The sequence below is a fragment of the Haliotis rubra genome, unplaced genomic scaffold (assembly GCF_003918875.1).
Source record: "Haliotis rubra isolate DU_JTF1 unplaced genomic scaffold, ASM391887v1 Scf14, whole genome shotgun sequence".
Taxonomy (NCBI): Eukaryota; Metazoa; Mollusca; class Gastropoda; order Lepetellida; family Haliotidae; genus Haliotis; species Haliotis rubra.
Window position 1 is genome coordinate 307,110 of NW_025765336.1, and position 24,464 is coordinate 331,573.

At 39.3% G+C, this 24,464-nt stretch overlaps 3 protein-coding genes across 3 annotated transcripts in view; 1 reads left to right on the forward strand and 2 right to left on the reverse strand.

Annotated features, from left to right (window-relative positions):
- The first annotated feature begins 232 nt into the window (after positions 1–232).
- Positions 233–10,506, forward strand: LOC124268676 (NEDD8-conjugating enzyme Ubc12). Its single transcript, XM_046703646.1, has 5 exons — positions 233–462; positions 2,136–2,230; positions 3,721–3,863; positions 4,324–4,387; positions 5,544–10,506. The coding sequence occupies exons 1-5, from the start codon at positions 360–362 to the stop codon at positions 5,652–5,654; spliced, it is 516 nt and encodes a 171-aa protein (XP_046559602.1). The 5' UTR covers positions 233–359; the 3' UTR covers positions 5,655–10,506.
- A 3,816-nt stretch (positions 10,507–14,322) lies between these two features.
- Positions 14,323–17,158, reverse strand: LOC124268768 (proline-rich transmembrane protein 1-like). Its single transcript, XM_046703793.1, has 4 exons — positions 17,132–17,158; positions 16,325–16,447; positions 14,922–15,044; positions 14,323–14,523 (listed from the first exon to the last, which is right to left on the reverse strand). The coding sequence occupies exons 1-4, from the start codon at positions 17,156–17,158 to the stop codon at positions 14,323–14,325; spliced, it is 474 nt and encodes a 157-aa protein (XP_046559749.1).
- A 5,400-nt stretch (positions 17,159–22,558) lies between these two features.
- LOC124268677 (transcription elongation factor SPT5-like) overlaps positions 22,559–24,464 on the reverse strand; it is a 28,774-nt gene continuing 26,868 nt past the window's right edge. The window contains 2 exon segments of the mRNA XM_046703647.1: positions 22,559–23,788; positions 23,790–23,878. Of these exon segments, the coding sequence (XP_046559603.1) occupies positions 23,740–23,788; positions 23,790–23,878 (138 nt within the window). The 3' untranslated portion in view covers positions 22,559–23,739.

A 24,464-nucleotide genomic window follows, 5' to 3' on the forward strand; every position in this document is an offset into this window, starting at 1 on the left:
TTTTTGTCAAAATTAATGAATATATTTTCATAGGTATCACAATCAAGTGACACCGGTAACATACGATGCACTTGACGTTTCGTATGTAAAAAGAATCAACATATTTGATACATAAGTAACATGTACAGTGAAAGATATTTAAATTCAATTTCATATCTTAAACACTATTTTGTTCATTTAATAGAGTTTTATTTCAATTCGCATATGTTTTGAATAAACATCCTAGCTCTGCATTGTCATGTCTGTGTGTCGCTTTATCGGAGGATCCTGAAGTTTCGCGAAGATAGTGATCGTTTCATTTCTTCTAATAGGAATTCTTTAAAATACGGCATTTGTAGTCATAGGTTCTTGTTATAATCATGATTAAGTTATTCTCACTAAAACAACAAAAGAAAGATGGCGAAAGTACCACGGCAGAAAGAGGAAAGAAAGCATCCGCTGCGCAACTCAGAATTCAGAAAGGTTTGTGGTGCACCTAAAAATAGATTTTTGTCACAAGTTCTAATTGAACAACTTGTATTGTGTCTTACGATATACATTTACAGAAAATCAGGTTATTCCTATTACTCAAGAACCGCCAGAACCTGTTCATCAAACATGTAAACATGAAAGGATAAAGCAGAACAAGAGCCAGACAAAATAACGTTCTACAGTGAATGATGAACTGAAGCTAGGCAGTCTAAGGATGACAAATTCCTTTTGAAATTTCAGGGATGATATTGAAACACATCTTTAACCCCTCTATCCCTCCAAGTTATTGGTGTGTTATGTTTCTTAAGAACACTTGAGACTATGTCTAATACGCATCAATAATACTTCAGTTCAGAGATCCATGGACTGAAAATACTATAACTTCTGTTATGAAACACTCATAAGACATGAAACTGAGGAGATTAATGACAGGATGTTCAGTGATTCCTTTGTGGGTTTCTGACAGAAAAGTGTATGTGGGGACACTGTAAGATTGATGTAAATCATAGTATGGTAAGGATCAACGAAAGCAGCATATGCCACTAGGATTAGTTGGAATCATATCTTAATGTATTTCAGTTCAGCTTTCATCTCCTGTTTCTTATCCAATTTATTGTATATACATGCAGCGCTGTCTTCTTGTACATTTAGTATATATACTCATTGATGTATCATATGATTGTTTCAAGTTGTTTGTTACAATTCACCTGGCGAAGGGGCAAGAAATAGCCCCGAAGCGTTGTGGCATACAATAAAGAAGTTGTCATCAATAATATTTGCCTTTCACTTCAGCTTCACCTGTGTATTAAAGTTTCTAATGGTTTTGCCCTGTTCAAGGGCATGATGATCATAATCACTTTTCACACCGATTGTTCATTGACTAAGATCATGCTCATTCTTTTACCCCCTAAATATCCAATGATCATGATGATGTATCAGGCCTACCAAAGAAAACTTTCCCACTGTGCAGAAAAACACAGAAAAGCCCACATTAATCGTGGAAATAGCAACATAAACACATTACCTCACTACTGAAACAGTAAAAACGGCAACGAAAACTATGAAACTGCAACATTTTTTATATCAGCGAACTTTGACCTCTACTGCGCATGTGCATTACGATGTCGGCTTCTTTCCAATTTCCCAGCAACCGTGAATCGCCTCGCGTAGAGAAAGTATTAAATATGTCAAAATAATTGCTGTCTATCGTTTCATACGAATGGAAAGTAAACTAAACAAGTGTGCACACAAGTATCATGATGATAAATGCTAAATAACACAACAGAAATACTTAAAAAGGAATGTAACTTTTGTCCAAGCTGGAAAATGTCAACATGCGGTCGAGACTTCCTCTTCCATGTGCGCATGCGCAAAATCGAAGTTGCAGGCTCCTCGTTTTATGATGCAGTGTTAGCGATTTAAAGTTGCCGTTTTTACTGTTTCAGTAGCGAGGTATTACATTTATGTTGCTATTTCCACGATTAATGTGGGCTTTTCTGCGTTTTTCTGCCCAGTTGGGAAGTTTTCTTTGGTAGGCCTGATGTATGGCAGTCAACTTTTGTTACTTATGTGTTCATAATTTCACTACCTTAGGGTTAATCAAAGAGTGAAATCATCATGCAATAAAACTGTTTCGTTCAGTGTTATGTATTCTTCTCTTGCAGATATCAATGAACTAAACCTGCCCAAGACTTGTCAAGTGGACTTTCCAGATCCTGATGATCTCCTCAGCTTCAAACTCATCATTTCCCCAGACGAAGTAACGATTAGCATGCTTTCATCCTATTACCTGATTTCTGGTGTTTACTACCCTGATATTACTGGAATATTGCTGAAAGTGGCATAATACAACCAAGTTAGAATGAACCACATTGGGGAACTAGAGTTGAAATGTTTAACTGTACACTATATGTCGTCATGCTTAAGCTGTATAGATCATACTATTCATTGCTTTCAACTATCAGTTTTACACATGGCAATGAAAAAACAACCTTCATTTACCAATGCTTCATGACTTACATGACACAAAGATTGTGTTCATTGATGTTTTTTTTTGGGGCTGTGGGATAACCTAGAGGTGAAAGTCTTCCCCCTTCACAGAGAAGAACCATGTTCGATTTCCCACATGGGTACAGTGTGTGAAGCCCATATTTGGTGTTTACAGCAGTGATATTGCTCGAGTATTGCTAAAAGCATCATAAAATATTTCTCACTTCTGGTGACCGCCTCCGTGGTGTAGTGGTTAGAGCGTCCGCCCAGAGAGCGGAAGGTCGCGGGTTCGATCCCCGACCGCGTCATACGAAAAGACGTTAAAATATGGTACTTGTTGGTCCCTGCCTGGCGCTCGGCATTAATGGGTACAACAAGGACTGGTCGGCTCGGAGTCAGTACAATGTGTCTGAGTGGGGTATTCATGCTTCACTGTGGCATGGTATCTCAGTGGGCTAGCACTATAAAACCATCTTCAGTCTGGGCTAGTACAAGCAGCCGCGCATACACATACACATACACACGCATGCACGTTGTTATATGAGCGAAATATTCTCAAGCACGACGTAAAATTCCAATTTCACCTCACCTCTCACTTCTGGTACTTTTAGGGTAGCTTTTAATGCTGGCTAAAACAATGGATAACAGAAAATGTCATGGGAAAATGTATTAAGGATATCGCTATGAAAATGATGTCATCAATAATATCATTCATAAACTTTTGTATGAAGTAATGTTTTAATTTACACAGACAGTACACAAAATTAGGTCTTTATTCATGGGCTGCTTCGAAAAATATGTTCAGGATAGTGTTTTGTTCGTAATCTAAGCCTAAATATGTCACCACTCACCACTGATGTGGTTGGTTTCTTTGAGATATGTTCTAAGTTACTTCTCCGATAGTTATCAATATTCGATTGATATACATTTAACAACTATAGATCTTTATGATCTATATCCATAGCCAGCCCTAGTAGTTTTGATACAGACTTTTGCAACTGACACATGTTGTACTTGAAACATATTTGACAAGACATTAACATGTCCAATAATGTTAATAAGATCTTTGTAAGTTTAACACCATTTGCAGATGTACATATCGCCTTCACCAAAGTATTGTAATTTGTCATTTTTGTTGCTGTTCGTAGTGTGTGCTTTTGTTTCCTTCAGATGTTGAGAATAATTAAAATCCAAGGAATTATTTATTGATGTATAAATGTGCCTGTCCTTGAGATGCTGATATTGTGTTATGTTTTGCAGGGTTTTTACCGAGGTGGCAAGTTTATATTCAGCTTTAAAGTAGGTCCCGGTTATCCCCACGATCCGCCGAAAGTGAAGTGTGAAACTATGGTGTACCACCCCAACATAGACCTAGAGGGTAACGTCTGTCTCAACATTCTCAGGTAAGGACATTGCAAGAAATAATCAACAGTAAATAAATTGTACCAGCATATCTGAAACAACTTCTCTAGAAATATACTTCAAGCAACAACCTGAGATCCAATGATCAACTATTACTAACCATCCCCAAGATCAATGTCAAATCCTTTGGCCATAGATCATTCTCATTCTGTGCTCCATCTCTCTGGGGCTGTCTTCCTTTTAATATCCAAACCTCCCCATCTTTAGCTGTCCTCAGTCCAAACTTAAACCCCATCTCTTCTCCAGGGTACCTGAGTACTGATACACTGTAGTGGATGGGGCATCAGTTGCTTCATGCCAAAACGTAAAGATGGTACTTCTGGTTGCCGTTGCCATGGTTACCCTGAATGTTTAGTATTAAAGGGCTAATAGTACCATGTAAACTGCATCATATTTCACTTGGTCAATGTTCTCATGTGATGGATGTCATTTTTGTTTCAGAGAAGATTGGAAGCCTGTATTAACTATCAACTCTATAGTTTATGGATTACAGTACTTGTTTTTGGTAAGAACAAATTCCCATACTTCTTTATTTTTTCCTCTCCTTTCTTAATTAACAAACCGAGTCAGGTGATCAAACTAGTAGGATGAGATTTTAATGAGGCTTTAAGCTTCTGGTGCACTCCAGGCAGCTTTGGTTGTATCCTCCCCAGGGAGTTGAGAATGAAAGGTTTTGATTTAGTGCATTATAGTGTGAGTATGGTTTTATGCTGCTTTTAACAATATTACAGCAATATCACGGTGAGGGACATCAGAAATGGGCTTCACACATTGTACCCATGTAGGGAATCTAAATTCAGGTCTTCGGTGTGACCATCCAGCGCTTTAACCACGAGGCTACCCCACCGCCCCTAGGGCATTATAAATATGCACATAATCATTAAGGTAGCTGAATATGATAGGTACTTTCACATGTCAGATGATAGCTAACAGGGGCGGTGGGGTAGCCTAGTGGTTAAAGCGTTGGCACGTCACGCCGAAGACCCGGGTTCGAATCCCCACATGGGTACAATGTGTGAAGCCCATTTCTGGTGTCCCCTGCCGTGATGTTGCTGGAATATTGCTAAAAGCGGCGTAAAACCAAACTCAGTCAGTCAGTGATAGCTAACAGAATAATAAGGTTACTGGCAACGATCGGTAATCTGTATGGATAAGGGTTGTAGCAAAATGATACATATCCTGATAATATGTAGGTCACATACAACATTTTATCATTTGTTTTGTGCTTTAGATTAATTTTTCGGGCTAGGTTTTAAATTTGGCAGCTAAGAAAAGAGGTACAGTTTGTTCTATCACCATGTGTAGTGTAAGAAAGTACAGTTTGGCGCTGAAATATTTTAACGTTAAAGCACTCAGATGCAAGTGTAGTGCAAACTGTATTTCTTAAGTATTGTATGTATTTGATACAGGAGTTGTAAATTGATGTATTGTATTGTGAGCCTTGTATCATGCTGTTAATCACTGGATTGTCTGGTCCAGACTCGATTTTTTACAGACCGTCGCCATATAGCTGGAATATTGCTGAATGCAGCGTAAAACTAAGCTCACTCACTCGCTATTACCATCTGATACATGGCATGGTTCCACACCTCCCAGATTGTTACACAGATTTCAGCACGGCCCCTCCAGTTTCTCTTACAAAGTCTTGTGTCTATTTCCAGGAACCTAATCCTGAGGATCCTTTAAACAAGGAAGCAGCGGAGGTGTTACAGTCAAATAGGAGACTGTTTGAACAGAACGTTTCTAAATCTATGCGCGGGGAGGATATGTAGGATCTGTACTTTTCGAAAGGTGCTTAAAATGAGGATGGTTGCTACTACGACGGAGTTGTTTGTTGTCAGAGACCTGAAGGGTAGTGCCTTGCTCTACCTTATGTTCATGCACTATGCGTTATCGGAATTCTTACGAGCTCCAACGTATTGTGACATTTTGTGATCACAGACACCCCATGTACTCCATGGAATGGTGTGTTTTGAACGAGTGCTGGGTAACTGATTGTATTTTACTGAAAGGGAAGCCAGTAAATTTACCATTTTCTACTTCTCTAAACAACTGTTTATAAGCATATTTATGTACTTGGTGAGATAACTTGAAAATTACAAGTTTTCTTGAGAAACACCACATTTTCTTCAGTAAAATACAAACAAGTGTATCATTATTCTGCCTCTTTGCATATATTGTACTGATTATGTTCCTGTCAATTTTATGACAGGAGTAGAGGGGATCATGTCAAAATATTTGTGTCATTTTAAGATAATGATTTTAGTGTGAAATATAATGTCCTGCATTTCCTGTTTGTTGACAATAGATGATGTTCTGTGAGACAAGTTGTCGTTAAAAATGATGTGAAAAGTTTTGACATGGTCCCCATTGTTAATATGCATTGTTCTGAGGCTATATTTAGAAATACATGTGTATGAATAATGACCGATTCATGTCTTTATTAATGATAACTCTACTGTCCTGGGCCCTTATTCTCGAAACGTTCGTAGCCCTAAGAATTCTTAACTTTGATCGTAACCAATGTGTTAAGAATTGGTTTAAGAAGTTCGAAGGGCTACGGACATTTCGAGAATAGCTAGCCTGGAACTATTTTATTCTGTATGCAAACAGATTAAGATTATATCAGGAATATCCAATTACAGCTGTCAAACTAAAATGCCTTTCACAGTTAATGCGTTCAGCAGGTGATTGGGTTTGAAAGCTTTTATCTCCTCATTTCCTCATAAATATTAAGGTGGTTTTGTTTCGTCTGTAACCATGGTAACACAAGTATAGGTACACGAACAGTTTCAGTTCAAGTGTGGCATTATAAAGAATTATTTTTGTATTATTCTTTCACAAGTATAGTGGAAACAATTAGAGATTGGATGTCAAGAAAATCATAAACATCATGGTAGTACAGTGGAACCTCATTAACACTCAATTCAGTATACTGTAAACAGATATGCCAACCTCTATGGTTTTATCGTAGTCTGCAAATTTTAGCCTCAGACTACGCCAATACGAGTGCACTAGAAATTCTACAAAGTTGAAGAAAATTCATTAAAATTCAGTATAATGTAAATGCACAAACACAGCAAAATGTACAAATCAGCTTTTAAGAGGAATATTCGAGTTACAAGGTGGCTCGAAAATCAGATAGGTTATCTTGGCGATGTTTACATACAAATTTGGAGTCAATCTTTTTTTTGAGAGAATACGAGATGTCTATACTAATGTTTGATGGCTTCAGTTTTCATAAGACCGGCAAGATTAGTCATTAATAAGGCTGGGGAAATAGCAATGGGTTACTTAGTGGTCTCTCACAGAACTTCGTGTGCAGAGTTGTGTCCCTTTGTAACTTGTATCATATGCTCCTTTGCCCATTGCAACCTTTCCAGGGTTGTTGCTCCTACCAACAGGCTTCACATAAAGTGACATACATGTCTTTAGGTAGTCAATCTTACTATTTCCAAAACAATTTTATTTTTCAAATTGACAAACAAACAAGATAAGTTTGCTGGGGAATAAATAGTAGTGCATCATGGCAGTATTCATGATCAGCCATTTGTGATCTCAGCTCCATGCAGGGTTATTGGCCACCAGCACATGGGGAGCTGTGACTGGTGGCAGCTGCTGTAAAGAGCTCTGTAAACTGCCAGTTACTGTAAGGAGCTTGGCTATGCATCTTTCAGCTGACATACCATGATATGACCAAAACACTGTGCAAGGCAGAGGAAATCCAAAAGTCCATCACCTTTAGGAATGGGATAATTTATTTTTCAAATTTGATGATTTAGATAAATGAAGCTCTCAAACGACTATGGTACAGTAACACAAGGCCTTCGTATCTTATTGTTACAGTGTTTCAGTAGAGTGCTCTTTCAGTATTGGGGGCGGATTAGCCTAGTGTTTAAAGCGTTCGCTCGTCACGTCGAGAACCCAGGTTCGATTCCCAACATAGGTACAATGTGTGAAGCCCATTTCTGGTGTCCCCCGCCGTGATATTGTTGGAATATTGCTAAAAACAGCATAAAACCATACTCTCACACTCACTCACTCACTTTGAGTGGCATATATATCGGGTTGTCACAAGCTGATAGAGTTGATGATGGTTCCACGACATCATGTATGTCTACACTTCCTTTTACAAGTTGTATAAAGGAAGAAAACAATCTTTTTATGTGTTTTATTTTCTTGGATTTTCTTTTCACCTATGCCTGCTACCTTTGTTATTACGCTGTCAGCTAGCATGGTTATATATTCCTATTAGTGTAATTCTCAGTGTTTATGGCTATAAGCATTATAAGACCATTGTGTACTATAATACTTGTGAGACAAAATTCCTAAGTACAAATGAGGGACAAATATCAAAGATTTGCCAAGTCCACTAATCCACAACATGTGATAATAAAGAAGAGCCGGAGACAATTCCTTGCTGACTTCCACATTCACAATTAGGTAGATGGCAGATAACTATTTTGGACTAATTAAACTAAAAATGTATTTATAACCATTTTTATGTGTCATTTCCATTAATTTGTCAGCTCTGGAATACGCAAGGACATTTATTTCCTTCCTAAAGTAGTGTTGATGACAATGTAGGTGAGTTAGTTGGGTGGAGGGTGACTGCTATAATGCTGATGTTACTGTCCTTTTTAGTTCTGTTTGGAAACCTTGTCTTACTAAAAGCAGCATGATCAGACTTAGATATTAACAAGTAAGCCTCCTTACCATACTGTGGACTGGAGTAAAGAGTCACATACATGCTCTTCCTATATTATGTAGTGGAAACTGATTCAGAAGGTTGTCTGTTCTATGCTGTAATGAGTAAATTGGTGAATGACAAAATAACAGAATTTTGTAGCTGAAATTATAAGCTAAGGAACAACAACATAGTTATAACAGAAAATATTTGTTTCTTTTCTCTGAAATGAACGATATTAATTGCCTTCCAGCCTTCTTAATTCAATTAGGACTTTGTGTATGGTTAGAGGTTAATGAGCTCACGTTAATCTTTATGCTATGGTGATTTCACGAGATTTAGAAGCAAGTTTGGTTCCTGATATGGATGCTGCTGTTGTCAGTTGGTTGACAATTTACTTTGTGATAACTCTGTTCAGTGGTTTCACATTTTAAGGTAACAGTTTTGACGCAGTTTGAATTAAAACAACACAATGAATGATTGACATACATGCGAAAGTCAAGTTTCTATCAATCCAAGGAGTCTAAAAGTCAAGAGGTAGTGTTATAATCTGTTCATTCCCGTATGTACCTCATATTCCCATTGCCCATTTCTCACTACAAGTTGGGGTCAGATGGCAACAGGGGTCATTCCTGTTGCAGATCATTCATGCCATTTTGTTCATTGTTTTGTTGAAAAGTTGAGTGAATTTTGTTTTAAATATGCATGATGTACATCCAATATGGCAGACTAGAAGTTCTAAGACCGTGTAAATTAATGATCGACTCACAGAACAATGGGATAAAGACATTTTGCTGGTACTGCTGTTTTTTACCCATCTGATGTTCTTTTAAATGATGGGTTTTCATTGGTCTGACAAAAAGACCTGTGACTATTTAGCACTGTAAAATGTTCATATGATCAACAGTACAGATGATAACTAGGATTAAAATATCCTTCCTACCAAAGGGTGTTTTGTTTCATTGTGGGTGCTTGTGCAGGGTTGCCTCCCCTGTTATGCAAGGATCTGCTGATTATGGATTTAAATTCCAGATTTGCCCTGATTGGAAATCCATGTTGGTCAATACCTGATGTGGGTTTCAGGTGACCTGGGGCTTGTGTGTCACTTTGGGCTATTGTCCACCCTGAGCTGACCGGCCATGATGTAAGTGAAATAGTGTTCGAAGGTGTTGAATATCACTTACTGGACATTGGTCATGTCTGAGGGCACCAGACTGGACATGTACTGCTCAAGTCAATGGACACACAAGTGGAAGACTGTCATGCAGTTCCCACCACCCAAGACAGATTAATAACCATGATCATATGAAAAAAAATACAGGTGTTCCCTTACTTTATTTTGAGTTGTATAAACAAGCCAATTCTGCAGTTCCAAAACCTGTTTCCAATCAAGGGATTACACCTAGACCAAGGTTTTACTTAAAGCAGTATGTTCCAAAGCAGGAATCAGTGTCTTGATGTTTTGTTTACTGATTGGATAAATTTCAGAACCGTTGATGGGGACAGGCAACTATGGACATATGAGTATCTGTGTGACTTGTATAGATGACCAGTTGTAAACTTGTATACCGTATTGTAGTTTACACAATATTAAAGATACACTGCCAAAATGATCCTTATTAAATCATAGTAAATGCGAAAAGGTGTGCGATAACAGAAGAGGCATATTCTATCAAAGTGAATATACTAAATTGTCAAAAAGTGAAATAGCAAGATTAGGATAGAAGAAGAAATTGCCAATAAGAACGAAGCTCAGGATGGCATGGCCCGCTGTGCCACAGGTCGAGCCCAAGATATTTATCCAACAACCAGAAGTCCTCGGTATACAAGTATGAAACATGAATAAGTGATATTTGTGATTAATATTGTACATGATGTCTTTGCTGTAACAGTCATGTATTTTTGGTTAATCTGAATAAACAGCCATGTTTGTTTTATCTGCATGTTTGTCTCTAGCTGACCAATAAGGGGGAGAGTTTTATGGATGTCAACTTCTTTATTATGAGGAACACAGTGTTTCAGAGCATATCCTTACTCCATCAGTTGAATTATTCACCTGATGGAGTAAGGAATAACTGCTGAGACATTGTGTTAAAGATGTGAATTATTCACCTGATGAAGTGAGGAATAACTCTGAAACATTGTGTTAAAGATGTGAATTATTACACTGATGGAGTAAGGATATGCTGTGAAACATTGTGTTAAATTATTATTCACCTGATGGAGTAAGGACTATGAAACATTGTGTTAAAGATGTGAATTATTCACCTGATGGAGTAAGGATATGAAACATTGTGTTAAAGATGTGAATTATTTACCTGATGGAGTAAGGATATGCTGTGAAACATTATGTTAAAGATGTGAATTATTCACCTGATGAAGGAGTAAGTATATACTCTGAAACACTGTGTTAAAGATGTGAATTATTTACCTGATGGAGTAAGGATATGCTGTGAAACATTGTGTTAAAGATGTGAATTATTCACCTGATGAAGGAGTAAGTATATACTCTGAAACGTTGTGTTCCTCATGATTAAGAAGTTGGCATCAGTAAAGCTCTCCTCTTTATGTGTATCACTTCTAAATGCCTTTCAAAGATCTAGCTGACCACTTAACATAAATCATGATAATATCCTGGCCCCCTATTGTCGAAACATTTGCAGGCCTAAGAACTTCTTAAAACCGTTCTTAGAGCTTACGAATTTCTACTATCCTATTCTCGAAAGGTTCTCAGACTTACGAATTAAGAATTTGTAGGTCTACGCTTCAGCAACCCGACCTGTGTAGATCCTAGTTACAAATTGGTCGTCAGCAACCCATGCTTGCAAGGAAGATGTGACAAACGGGCAAGCCTGTCCAGCTTGATTGATGCGTGTTGTCATATCCCAGATGTGAAAATTGATGTTCATGATTACTGATATGCTTGATTATTGTTACATCCTGATTTTAAAAAATGTGGAATATTGTTCCTTGTGGCCTTAAACAACAAACAAAACAAACTCAGGAAACAGCTCCTCAGACTCGGCACCTCTATTCTGGTCAAGGTCACTTAATTTTGGCTAAAACAGTATTCTTTGACCTACAAGTACAGGAAATGGTTATGGTGAGTTCTCACGGTGTGACATGCATGCAACAGAGTTGCAACGTCAGAACCCAGTAGTCGTAACGATTACAACCAGTAGCAGCAGAACACAGGATTGGTCCTAATTCCTATTACAAATCGACCAGTCATGTCGTTTTGTGGCCACCTCAGAGTGACGCCATTTCTGTTGACGTCATGTCAGAGGCGCTGCAGAGGAAACTTTATCTTACAGAGAATAAAACTGAACAGTGTTTCGTGTGAGAATCCAGTTGCAAACCCAAGCCGATTTAGTTTATCTTTTCTTATTTTCTTTTAGTATCTGCTTGCGTCTCTCATGTTATGCGTGAGTCGTTACAATCTTTATTGTTGCTACAAGTCGCACCGTGGGAACGCACCTTTACGGTGTAAATAATGGAACATCAAGAAAATGTACAATATATTTATTTACACATCAATATTGAAGAGACAGGATGTCTGCGAACATACAAAGCTATAAACAGGTATTTTGTATCTCCATAACATGGAGTTAATAGTTAGGATTAGTGTGCCTTGTTCAAAGCGTCCATAGTCCTGATGATAGTAACTGCCGTACCTTAACATAAACCTTATAACATTAACATGCTAGGTCATGTTGTAAACGGATACCCAGTTCAAGATTGACATTGATATCCAATCAATATAAAATAAATACGCATAGAACGAAACAAAAGTCATGGGTTGGAGGATGATGCATGTCCTCTAGAGGCAACTTCTTGCTGTTCAGGGCCTAGATTTTCGAAGCTCTCTTAGCGCTAAGATAGTCGTACGTTAATGTTAATGTATGGCACTTACTACTATCTTAGCGCTAAGAGAGCTTCGAAAATCTAGGCCCTGGACGGGTATTTTTAAGTAAACCGGCCTTGGTCCCGTTCCAAAAACTAATCGTATTGCTGCGATAGTCGTACGTCCGTGTTGTAGTATGGGACTTCCGATCACCTTGGCGGTTTGATACTCGTACGTCTATGTTAAAGTATGGGAGTTACGATCACCTTAACGGTATGATACCCGTACGTCTGTGTTACAGTGTGGTACTAAGTTGCGATCACTTTCGCGCTACGACAGTCGTAGTCTATGTTAGGCAGTGAGAGTTACGATCACCTTAACGGTATGATACCAGTACGTCTGTGTTACAGTATGGGACTAAGTTGCGATCACCTTCGCGCTACGACAGTCGTACGTCTATGTTAGGGAGTGAGAGTTACGATCACCTTAACGGTATCATACCCGTACGTCTGTGTTACAGTGTGAGACAAAGTTACGATCACCTTAGCGCTACGACAGTCGTACGTCTATGTTATAGGGTGTGAGAGTTAACGGTTTTATCAATATTTGTTTAACATTCTGTTATTGGTTTTAGAACAGCAGTTGTGGAATTGTATACTTTCACCTGTACTCAAAGGTAAAAGTTCTTTGTGACGCTAATTTGTTTCACTTGCAAACCTTGATAATCCACTCCTAGCAACCACTGGGAAGTAGATATTCTGAAAACACTTCTCTTTGATAGTGTTGGCAAGATTTCACTATGCCACGTCCAGGAATATGTTAAGGTCGCGAGACATGAATACCTGGATCCGGTGCCTTGTACCATGACGTCACACATCACGTCAATGGGACCACAATAATGCGACATCAGCAGCACAACCACGTCAAACAGTACCAGTAGTACCCGCCCAACCGTGGCAACACATCGCCTCGTATCTTGGACACAACTTCTCTCATCATCCCTCATAAACCGAAGGGGATCAGGGAAGGTCTACCCAACATCAATGCACAATGTGGACACATTTGCCCATTGCTATGAACCTGCCGATACCATCCTAGGCCTAGATTTTCAAAGCTCTCTTAGCGCTAAGATAGTCGTAAATTAATGTTAATGTATGGCACTTACGACTATCTTAGCGCTAAGAGAGCTTCGAAAATCTAGGCCCTGGTTACACCTGCAGATTATGTTTCCAGGTAACATGGGGCAAATATACCTTTTTTGGGTGTGTGTTTGTGTGTGATATTCTTGTGTTTTCATTCATTCATTTATGTCTTTCTTCTTTTTATTGTTTATTTTTTATTTTTATTTTTTTATTTTTAAATTTGGGGAGGGGGTATTAAATTTGTTGCTTTTGTTATTGTTACTTTGTAGTTAAAAACAATAATAACAATCATGTATGACAAATAATGAAAGTAATTAAACTGAGTAATTGTGGGATACGAAACTCTGTTGGCTGACAGTTAATAACCACAGTTAAACCACAACAAATACGGCCACTCCAGGGCTTATCATGGGTTTGTTGAAGAGAAACAGGTCGTTCACAGAACATCAACATTGCTTGTATTCGTTGTCTGAGGAAACCCTGCAATGTGTAGAGAAAATACTAGTTGTCTCTGGTCATTGACATCTTGACAGAGTAGACAGTTCCAGAAAAGGGCTGTGTGGGTTTGTACCGTTGAGATGTATCTTCTTGAGTCCGTAAGGGCATCGTGTTTCGTGATATCAAGCGTCTTCGTGTATCTCGATACAGAATATACACACACTGGTGGTTCAAGGATGTAGATTATCACGAAGGCGGGATGTAGGAAAAACAAACTGCCATTATAAAAATTAGTTCAGTTAGAAAATGAAAACACTTTGGGATCTGTTCTATGGCGTTGGTGTAGTGACGTCGTGGTCATGGTCGTGCTCGTGTATGTGGACATACGTAATGTAGAAGACGGCTCCGAGGACTGCGCCGAGGAGGATGAAGAAGATGCCGAGAGTGATGGCAACAATGGACAGATCCTTGGCGTTCTTGCCCTGTGCCGCCGCCACCTGCATGTCACCCCGTCTCTTGGCTGATCGGCTCTGGAAACACAAAACACATTTTGTTTAAACTTCCATTCACACAAACACAGTACTATCATTACTTAGATAACGCTTTTATTACAAGCACTTCCGTTACATTAAAGTGCCCTTCGTATAGCATTAAGAAAGTAATAAATAAATTAGTGGCTCAAACAATTCAATTTGCATACTGACAAAATAAAGGGAGATAACTCTTAAACAAATTCAAATTTTCAAGAGAAACATAAATAATGTAAACGAAGAGAAAAATACTCGGAAATTTCGATTTTAACAAATGATTATTGTGCTACCTAAATTGCACCATTATACTTCCGTATATTTCTAACCAAACCAAAAACGTTGCCGTCGATTCTCATGGGCAGGCGTGCGATATCATCCAACATGACATAGTAACTTACCCTGCAGGCGTACACGAGCGCCGTGATGCCGGCCGGGGTGAAACAACAAAAACACGCAAACAGTGCCAGCTTGAAGTGGCTGGTCGGTCTCTCCGAGAACATGGGACCGTCTCCGTGCATGTCCTGTAGCAATGTTAAAGTGATTGACTTGTGAGTTAATACAATTTGTGTGTGTGGTTCAACGCCTCGTTAAGCAATATTTCAGCAATATGACAGCGTCATGAAAGCCAGTCTGTACCAAACAAACCAGTGGCTGATAGAATGAACAACAACACGTCGGGTTACGATGACCTGCTATCAGCCAATCGAGTGTAGCCCGGCCCAAGTCCATTAAAGTTACCTCCGGAGACAAGTTTAGAAGTCTTTTTCTGTTTACTTCGCCGCAATCATCAACCTAAAAGGAGATCCTCAGAACGTACTTTGATAAAGTAAGAGAATTGTTAAGAATGTGGACTTTGGCTTGCACACACTCAGCCAGTTCAAGGTTTGATCCTGGTCAGAATTGGCCTTCAGAAACCCGTGCTTGTCCTGTGAGGCGACTTACTGAAGCGAGTGGTCCGACTCGCTGTCATTTTAATCATTTCATCGTATCCTGTTTCCGTAGGGGGGATAACTAATAACTAGTTTGTCTAATTCAGACACGACTATTTACAGACCGTCACCGAATTTCTAGACAACAAATACACGTGTTCTAGGCCATATTGAAACTCCCGTAGTGACACTAATCGGACCAGAAGAGGCCCTCGATTATACATTCTCATAATAATCTGCTGAAATTTGTATTCCATTATCTATGACATGGCCTATTGTGCCAACAGTGTGGTCGATGTTCTCTCATGGCCAGCCATGGTATTACCTGGTCCAGACAGACTACAGGTTGTGGGGATGTGTAACAGGAACCCTCTATGATTACTTAAAAACCTTTACTCACTCGTGGTTTTTTAGAAATGATCTACCAATCGTACTAATCATACACAGCCGCAAGTGTGCACATCAGGCCGCGATTTCTCGAAACAAACTTCAGTTTTTACTCAAATTTCAAACTGAGTTTGACAGTTTGAAACAGCTGAATTTTTAACTCAACTGCATTTTTTAAATAAAAAAAGCCCAAACAACTTAAGTAATCTATCCACCAAACTCAAATTGTCTACTAAGTTTGAATTTAATATTGATTTCAGTTTATTCTGGGAAATGCATTTTCCTGCGTTTTCTCAAATTTGAGTGAAAACTCAGACTTAAGTTTGTTTCGAGAAATCGGGGCCTGATCCACACTTAAATCTTCTCTCAGTTGTATTAGTCTTCAGGTGATGATTTTAAGGTGATAAAATTTTGGTAACAATTTTTCCCCACAAATCTCCATGGACCTAGAGTGTGTCCCTGGCTCAGTCCAGTCTGATACTCACCAGCCGTACTGTAGGCTCGTCAAAGGGCTTGGGTCTGTAGGAGGCAAGGTACGCCCCATTGTAGACAGTGTAGGGGGTGGGGATATCAGACGCTGGACGCGGTGTAGGGGTGGGGAACAGATGCTGGAACATGGGATAACAGGTTATAGACAGTGTAGGGGGTGGGGATATCAGACGCTGGAACAGGATAGGATAACAGGTTATTGGAGATAGTGTAGCTAATAGAGATATATAAGGGTGAGCCAAATGTGGTCTTTATGTGTATTAGTTAACAAATTTGAGAGCAAAACACAAATTAATGGCATACGTTTCTGATTGTTCTTATAGAAATGAGTACACGAAGGATCAATCAATTTTCGAGTATATTTGAGGGGCGCCATGTACTGGTTTCAAAGGTTTAAACATTGTACATGCTCACTTTCCACCCGATAATATTTCGTGAAGTAGAGGGACACAAACGACTGATCTAATTGTGCTTCTTCTAATATTTAGAAGAGAGTCGTTTATGTTTCGAAAAACATATTAGAGTTGATAAACATATACTGTTCAAAAGAAGTTACAAAATGCAGCCAAGGTTTTTTTCATACGGCATCCTATTACTGTAGTCATGAAAAACCCCGATGTTCTTAAGGAAGGATAGCAAGTTACCCGATGTTCTTTAATAACAAAAATTGAGAAGCATGACCTTGTTCAAATGAAACTCCATATTTCATAATAAAGGCACGGATCCAAATTAGACATCGTGTTTCAACCACTGTGTGTACTTCAATAACGGCTATAAATATGAAAACTTTATCCAAAGGGTACTTTCTCACACTCCGAGTCCATGGCCATCTATCATCCCGAGACTTTTGCAAGTTTGCTTGGCGAGTGGGTTCACCCAAGGGCACCTGCTGAATCTAACAACGTCATCTCACATCGATCCGCTAATCAATCAATCAGCAACTCTCAGTCACTCAGGCAACTTATATACCAATACACCTACGTACAGTCGACAATACAAGACCTGTGTAAATCACTGCAAACTGGGAAAATGATTTAACACATCGGGATTGCGCCCAGTCCGAGCTCTTGTGTATAAATTTTGATTCGTTTTTAAAACATTTAGAAGAAAATATACTCATCAAAAGAAGATAAGGAACACCCAGTGCCATGCGAGATTAAAAACAAAATTCGCGTGTTCTTTAACATATTTTCAGTCATGCTTGACAGATTAACTGAAGTCAAATAAATTAAACGAGAGAGTTGACAGATTAACAAAAGTCTTATGAAAAAACGCCTCTTTTACTTCTTTAGATTATTACATGTTCTCAGCAGAAAAAAACAACTTCTGAACAAAAATTCTTTCGTTTGACGCGGTAATATGTCATAAATAAACCAAGGCAACAAAACAGACAGTTATTTACATGGAGCTACTGAATATAAATGACGATGGTTAAAAGTCATTCTGTTCAATGGGACTGCATTTCAGATTGATCCCATTTAAACTGTGTATTAGAAAGAATATTTGTCAAGACCTTGTACCTTGAGATGATAAGGTGTGACGTGTCTAAAAATATCATCATTCAAATATCATTTATCTTTCACACTGTACATTTCCCACGATGTATGAAACTAGTTAGATATTGAATAAATTATTTAAGGAAACAACATCTGAGCAGAATTTGAAAGTTCTGATTTTCTAATTCACAACAATTCTTAAAAGAAATGCTGATAAAATTCACACTTTGATTAAAAACGAACACGATGACAGTAACCTTGGGTTTTGTGTATATTCCACGAAACGCCGGTGTGAAATTAAGACATTTATAAACTAAGAAGCACTGTGCTTAATGGAGAAGCTGAAATGGTATCATCCTACATCACTCTATGGAACAGACATTCAATTTATCAATGACCATCAATGTCATTTTTAAAAAAACATACGCGCAAGAAAAATAATAAATTGTCCAGTAACCAGTCGATAATTATTCTACAGAAATTCATCTATGTTATAACGTTAAGAGACTTAATTAAGACTGCATCACAGACTGGAGACATATGGATGTGTGTTGTGGCAAGATCGAATTCGCATAACATACACCGATGTATACATCATACTTGGTGTGTAAAATGATTTCATGATAGTTTTACTGACAAACAAATTGAAAAATGATACTTACTGATTTTGGTCATGTTTGAGTTCAATGTCGCACGGCGGGTGTGCACGCGTGATCACGTGTTCTGTATCCTGCAGCGATCGGATGACGTCGGGGGGCCTTTAAAACGAGTGAGTGATCATAGTTTTACGCCGCTTTTAGCAATATTCCAGCAATGTCACAACGGGGGACACAAGAAATGTTCTCCACACATTGCACCTATTTGAGGAATCGAACCCCGGGTCTTCAGCATGACAAGCGGATGTTTTATCCACTAACCTACCCCACAGCCCAGCGTTTGCTGCATTGACACTCATAGTTGGTTCTTACAAGTGATGATGTTTAGATAAGTAAAACATAGGCTCTGTTTAGCTTTGCCTAAGATAGCTATCTACTGGACAAATGTGGTATCCATTATTGACATAATATATATTATAAACTTTACATGATCTACTTTCGCGTGAAATTTTAAAATTGTCAACTTTAAATTGTAGTTCAGTTTATACAAAAGGCCAGAATAACACAAAACCAGTGTGCAGTGTTTCCATGTTTCTTTAAAAAAATGTCGAACGTTTATAAACAATCGTCATAAAATATTCATAATATGTTATCAACAAACGAAATAATTAAAATAATTCAGAACAAAGTCTTACCGTCGTTTCCTATTCATCCATTGCACAACTTCGAAAGGTTAATCCAGACAATCTGTACAGATTTCAATTCACATATGTTAAATGAAAGATGCTTCTCAGCCGCGTACGTCTTCTGCAACCAATGCTAAACTAATCCCGAATGCGATGCCCCACCTCAAGGTGTCCAGTCCCTACCCCAAGGGCGATGTGACGTGAGTGATATATGCGTGCATGGTCACACCTTAAGCAGGTAATTACTCAGACGCCGGTGCAATACCTGATCGTATCCCACCTGTACAATAACGCAGGTTAATTGATTTATTGGGTACAGATTTCTTCCTGGGTGCTGAGGGAAGTCAGAATACAGTCAATGGAACATCCTTGTTTCAGCTGCTTGTTGCGTGATTGGTTCCACTTGTATGAAATCATTAGGACAGGCACTTTGGGTCGGCATTCCCCCTTGGCCATTCCTGGACAGCATGCCTCCAGGTGATAGTTGTCATAGAGGCGACTGAGATGATCGGGATCAAAGTATTAAGGTAGGATATGGTTTGGAAACATCTGGTTACAGAATAAGGCGAGGTGAGGTGAAATTGGGTTTTACGTCGTGCTTGAGAATATTTCGCTCATATGACGACGTGCATGTGTGTGTATGTGTATGTGTGGCTGCTTGTACTAGCCCAGACTGAAGCTGGTTTTATAGTGCTAGCCCACTGAGATACCATGCCGCAGTGAAGCATGAATACTCCCACTTGTTTGACACAAATTATATATATTCACTGACTCCGAGAAGCTGGTTTTATAGTGACCAGTCCTTGTTGTACCAATTAATGCAGAGTGCCAGGCAGGACCAACAAGTACCATATTTTAACGTCTTTTGGTATGACGCGGTCGGGGATCGAACCCGCGACCTTCCACTCTCCGGGCGGACGCTCTAACCACTACACCACGGAGGCGGTCCGGATATGGTTTGGATACACCTGGTTACAGAATAAGGATTCTGAGTGAGTGAGTATGGTTTTACGCCGCTTTTAGCAATATTCCAGCAATATCACAACGGGGACACTGGAAATGGGCTTCACACATTGTACCCATGTGGGGAATCGAACCCGGGTCTTCGGCGTGACGAGCAAACCCCTTAACCACTAGGCTACCCCACTGCCCCAAGACGACGCAATAAAAGTAAAATATGGAAGTTGTTATCCATTAACTGGACCCGGGAAGACCGGGTCAATACTGGTTTTCAGCAACCCATACTTATCGTAAGTCTTGGGGGATCGGGTAGTGTGGCTGGTTAACTTAATTGACGCATGTCATCGTATCCCTATTGCGCAAATCGATGCTCATGATGTCAATCACTGGATATTCTAGTCCAGAGTCGATTATTTGCAGACCGGAGTAATACAGCTGAATATTGCTGAGTTTGGGGCTAAACAACCAACAAATCAATTAACTGTGTTTACTTTTGTTTATAGTTTCAAATGCTCATATGTGCATGCGTGATTGTCCATCCAGGATCACTGTTCATTCCAGCCACACATAGGTGAGGTGAGGTGAGGTGAGGTGAGGTGAAATTAACGGGTTTTACGTATGGCGGTCGGGATCTAACCACTACTAACCACCACGGAGGCGGTCGACAGAATAAGGATTCGAAAGTGATTGAATAAGGATTCTGTACCCAGTGAGTGAGTATGGTTTAATGTTATCCATTAACTGGACCGAAGGCCAGGTCAATACTGGTTTTAGCAATATAAGTCTAGGGGATCGCTTATCGATGCTCATGATGTCATGTCACTGATGTCATCATTGGATATTCTAGTCCAGAGTCGATTATTTGCAGACCGGAGTAATACAGCTGAATAGTCTGTGGCTAAACAACCAACAAATCAATTAACTGTGTTTACTTTGGTTTATAGTTTCAAATGTGTGCCGATTGTCTATCCAGGATCACTGTTCATTCCAGCGACCACAGACATACTGAAGAGGTGGTTTCCTTACATGACTCTTGACATTAATCTCGAGTTTCATCTGTAGAGCAATACTTGTTTGATAAGGACATGTCCATCTATGACTGTGAAAGTGACTTCTTTGAGTGGTATTTAAGAGCTGGTATGATGAACAGGAACAATGTTTATGGATAGACTTCTTTATTTGCAATGTTACCAAGGGCTTGTTTGCATCTACATGGAAAGGTCACATTGTCTATCCATGAAAAATCGATCCTGTTCACTGTGAGAGTGAGCGGAGTTTAACACTGCCTGTGAGGGTCATGTGGTAGGAGTGAGTGAGTGAGTTTAGTTTTACTCTGCACTCAGCAATATTCCAGCTATATTGCGGGCGGTCTGTAAATAATCGAGTCTAGACCAGACAATCCAGTGATCAACAGCATGAGCATCGATCTGCGCAATTGGGAACCGATGACATGTGTCAAACAAGTCAGCGAGCCTGACCTCTTACGACAAACATAGTCGCCTTGTACCGCAAGCATGGGTTGCTGAAGACCTATTCTACCCGTGATCTCCAGGGGCCTCATGTGGAAGGAAAGTGACAAAGGCGTCAAACTACTTACAAGACAGGGCCATTTCTGCCCCTAATTCATCTGATATATGCTGAACATCTGCTGCTGCTTAAGAGACAACCCTGCGTTCATGGCAGGATACAGTCAAGTTTCGAGTCCCAACCTTGTTATTTTGTGAGAAATATTGCTGGCTTGAAGACACTGGGACATCCATGCATCCCCGTAAATGACAGACACAGAAAGTATTCCTATAGTCAAGGAAAACTCGGCTTGAAGCAGCATTATTCAGACTATACCATGAGCATGTGATATTATATCCCGTCAAACAGTGTACAATACCCAAAGTGTCATTTCATCCATCATGTGATAGTCATTTTTCCTTATATACTATATACTTTATGTTATTTGCTACCTAACCGCCTCCGTGTAATTGTTAGAGCGTCCGCCCGGAGAGCGGAAGGTCACGGGTTCGATCCCCGACCGCGTCATACCAAAAGACGTTAAAATATGGTACTTGTTGGTCCCTGCCTGGCGCTCGGCATTAATGGGCACAACAAGGACTGGTCGGCTCGGAGTCAGTATAATGTGTCTGAGTGGGGTATTCTTGCTTCACTGCGGCATGGTATCTCAGTGGGCTAGCACTATAAAACCAGCTTAAGTCTGGGCTAGTACAAGCAGACGCACATACCCATACACACGCATGCACTCGTCATATGAGTGAAATATTCTCAAGTACGACGTAAAACCCAATTTCACCTCACCTCACCTATTCGCTACCTATTCTGTCAGTGTGAGTGAATGCAATGTGCTTTTCTAATGTCTTTAAATTGTTTTTTAAAAAAAACCCGTCTGACTGTAAAGATACCATGCTCTTCTACGTTGACTGAAGACAACTAAGGTTGTACTAGAGGTTTCGTGTCAACTTTAATGGAACAAAAACAACATCAACATTTTCACCATCTTTATTCCCTTAAAGATCTTTAATCTTACAAAATCACTTTCAATAATCCTGTTCGCCAATAATGAAAAGTACTTGCTGATACTGAAAGCTGCTACAGCATCTATCCCTGATCCAGACTGACACAGACTGAAGGCCAACATACGCACACAAACACAAGCAAGGTTACCATGGTTACGCACACACCACTGTACACCTCCCATTTGTCCAAAGCTTTGGTATTTTTGTATTTTTCCCAATACACAGGTAAGGAAAACATGTCTGTGTCAGCAAAGAAAATCCGGCACAAAAACATACTGTCGTGTTCAAAAACTCACACAAGAACAATCTGAAACCATGTCGTACATTTTTTCAACTGGTAAAAAAATCCTTGCTGCTCGCATTTACTGAACAAACTATGATTGATAGTGAATATTTTAGGGATACCGGAGTGTGTATCTACACAGACATATTGAAAAAATAGTCACTACCCCAGTCTTCTTTTGGTAAGTACATTTAAAACATCAATGCCTGAGAGTCTGTTGTTTGTATCTTTATGAGTTGTTGACAAAACAAGGGACATCTTGCTTTTCCAGTGAATGGAACATCTAAGCATCCTGTGCACTCTCAATCACAACAAACAAATCTCTTCCTCCCTCAAATACAAGCTGATATAAGCCTCACGTTCTCATTTCTAAAGAATATACACATCGTAACACACAGAAACATGGGACGTCAGTAACGATTTCACAAAACACAAGCAGAGAAATGGCTACAGGGAGTGAATGACAATAAGGTGAAAATTGATGACCACAAAAATAACATCTTGATGTCTTCTATACTATTACGTTTGACCAAATATTTTCAAAATAAACTTGTATACTTGGAAACACATATACCACTCAAAGGTTGAAAAGCACCTGTTTTATAATGACCATAGTTATTCTGTCATGACAAGAAAAAGTCGTATTTGAAAAATTGGGTGTTCTTGAACATTTTGTAGTGGTATACGTGAAGCGAGATGTGCGTTCAAATATCCTGTAGGGTCCAGTTTCATCTTCCTCACTTGATCAGAATATTAGTCCTGGATGACAAATAGAACATTGCCTTAAATTGAAGATCTGACCCAACTGATTCTGGCCTCAAAGTACATCTAGACTTATAATCTAAGATTGTGGCTGACTGGGATATCATGACGCTGGCATCTTGCAGAGGTATTTGATGGGCAACATTTTGATCTCCACCGTCAGTTTTGATCACGCCTTCGACCCCGTCAATACTGAGCAGGGTACCAGTCAGTTCTCTCTCATCTCCCAGGATAACCTTGGCCTGGAACAGTGGCGACAGTCACATTACAAAATATCATGGCAGTCGTAAAAGTACATGAGTAGTTAATCAAAAATAAAATATGACTTAAAAAGGAGAAAATAACCCAACAAAACAAACTAATTCTTACTACTTTAAAACATTTCCATATGCTTGTAAAACTAGTTCAATCTGCATATCACAGTCTTCATATAATGTAACCATGTGGATGATCTGACCAGGGTTGTGCTCTGCAGAGTTATGCAACTTAGGAACACCAGGATGTGTTAACAGTACATTGTGTTTAAGATCTGCTTCACCACACATATCAACCTGACACTGTGGTTATGATATACTGTTCAACACATTAATGAACATGATGATATACCCCTCTGATAAACTCAACACAGAGATGCCAACCCTGAATCAAATGAAAGCAGAGTCATGCCTTGCTAAAAGCAATTCCGAGCCCTGAGGGTGCGAGTTGGGGGTGAGCGTGAGAGGGGGCTCAGGCCCATTCAACGGTTGGGTCTGGAGGGCCTCCCCTTTGAAAATCTTTAGATTTAGCCTGGAAATGTGCAATTTCTGGGCATACTTAACCAGATAATAC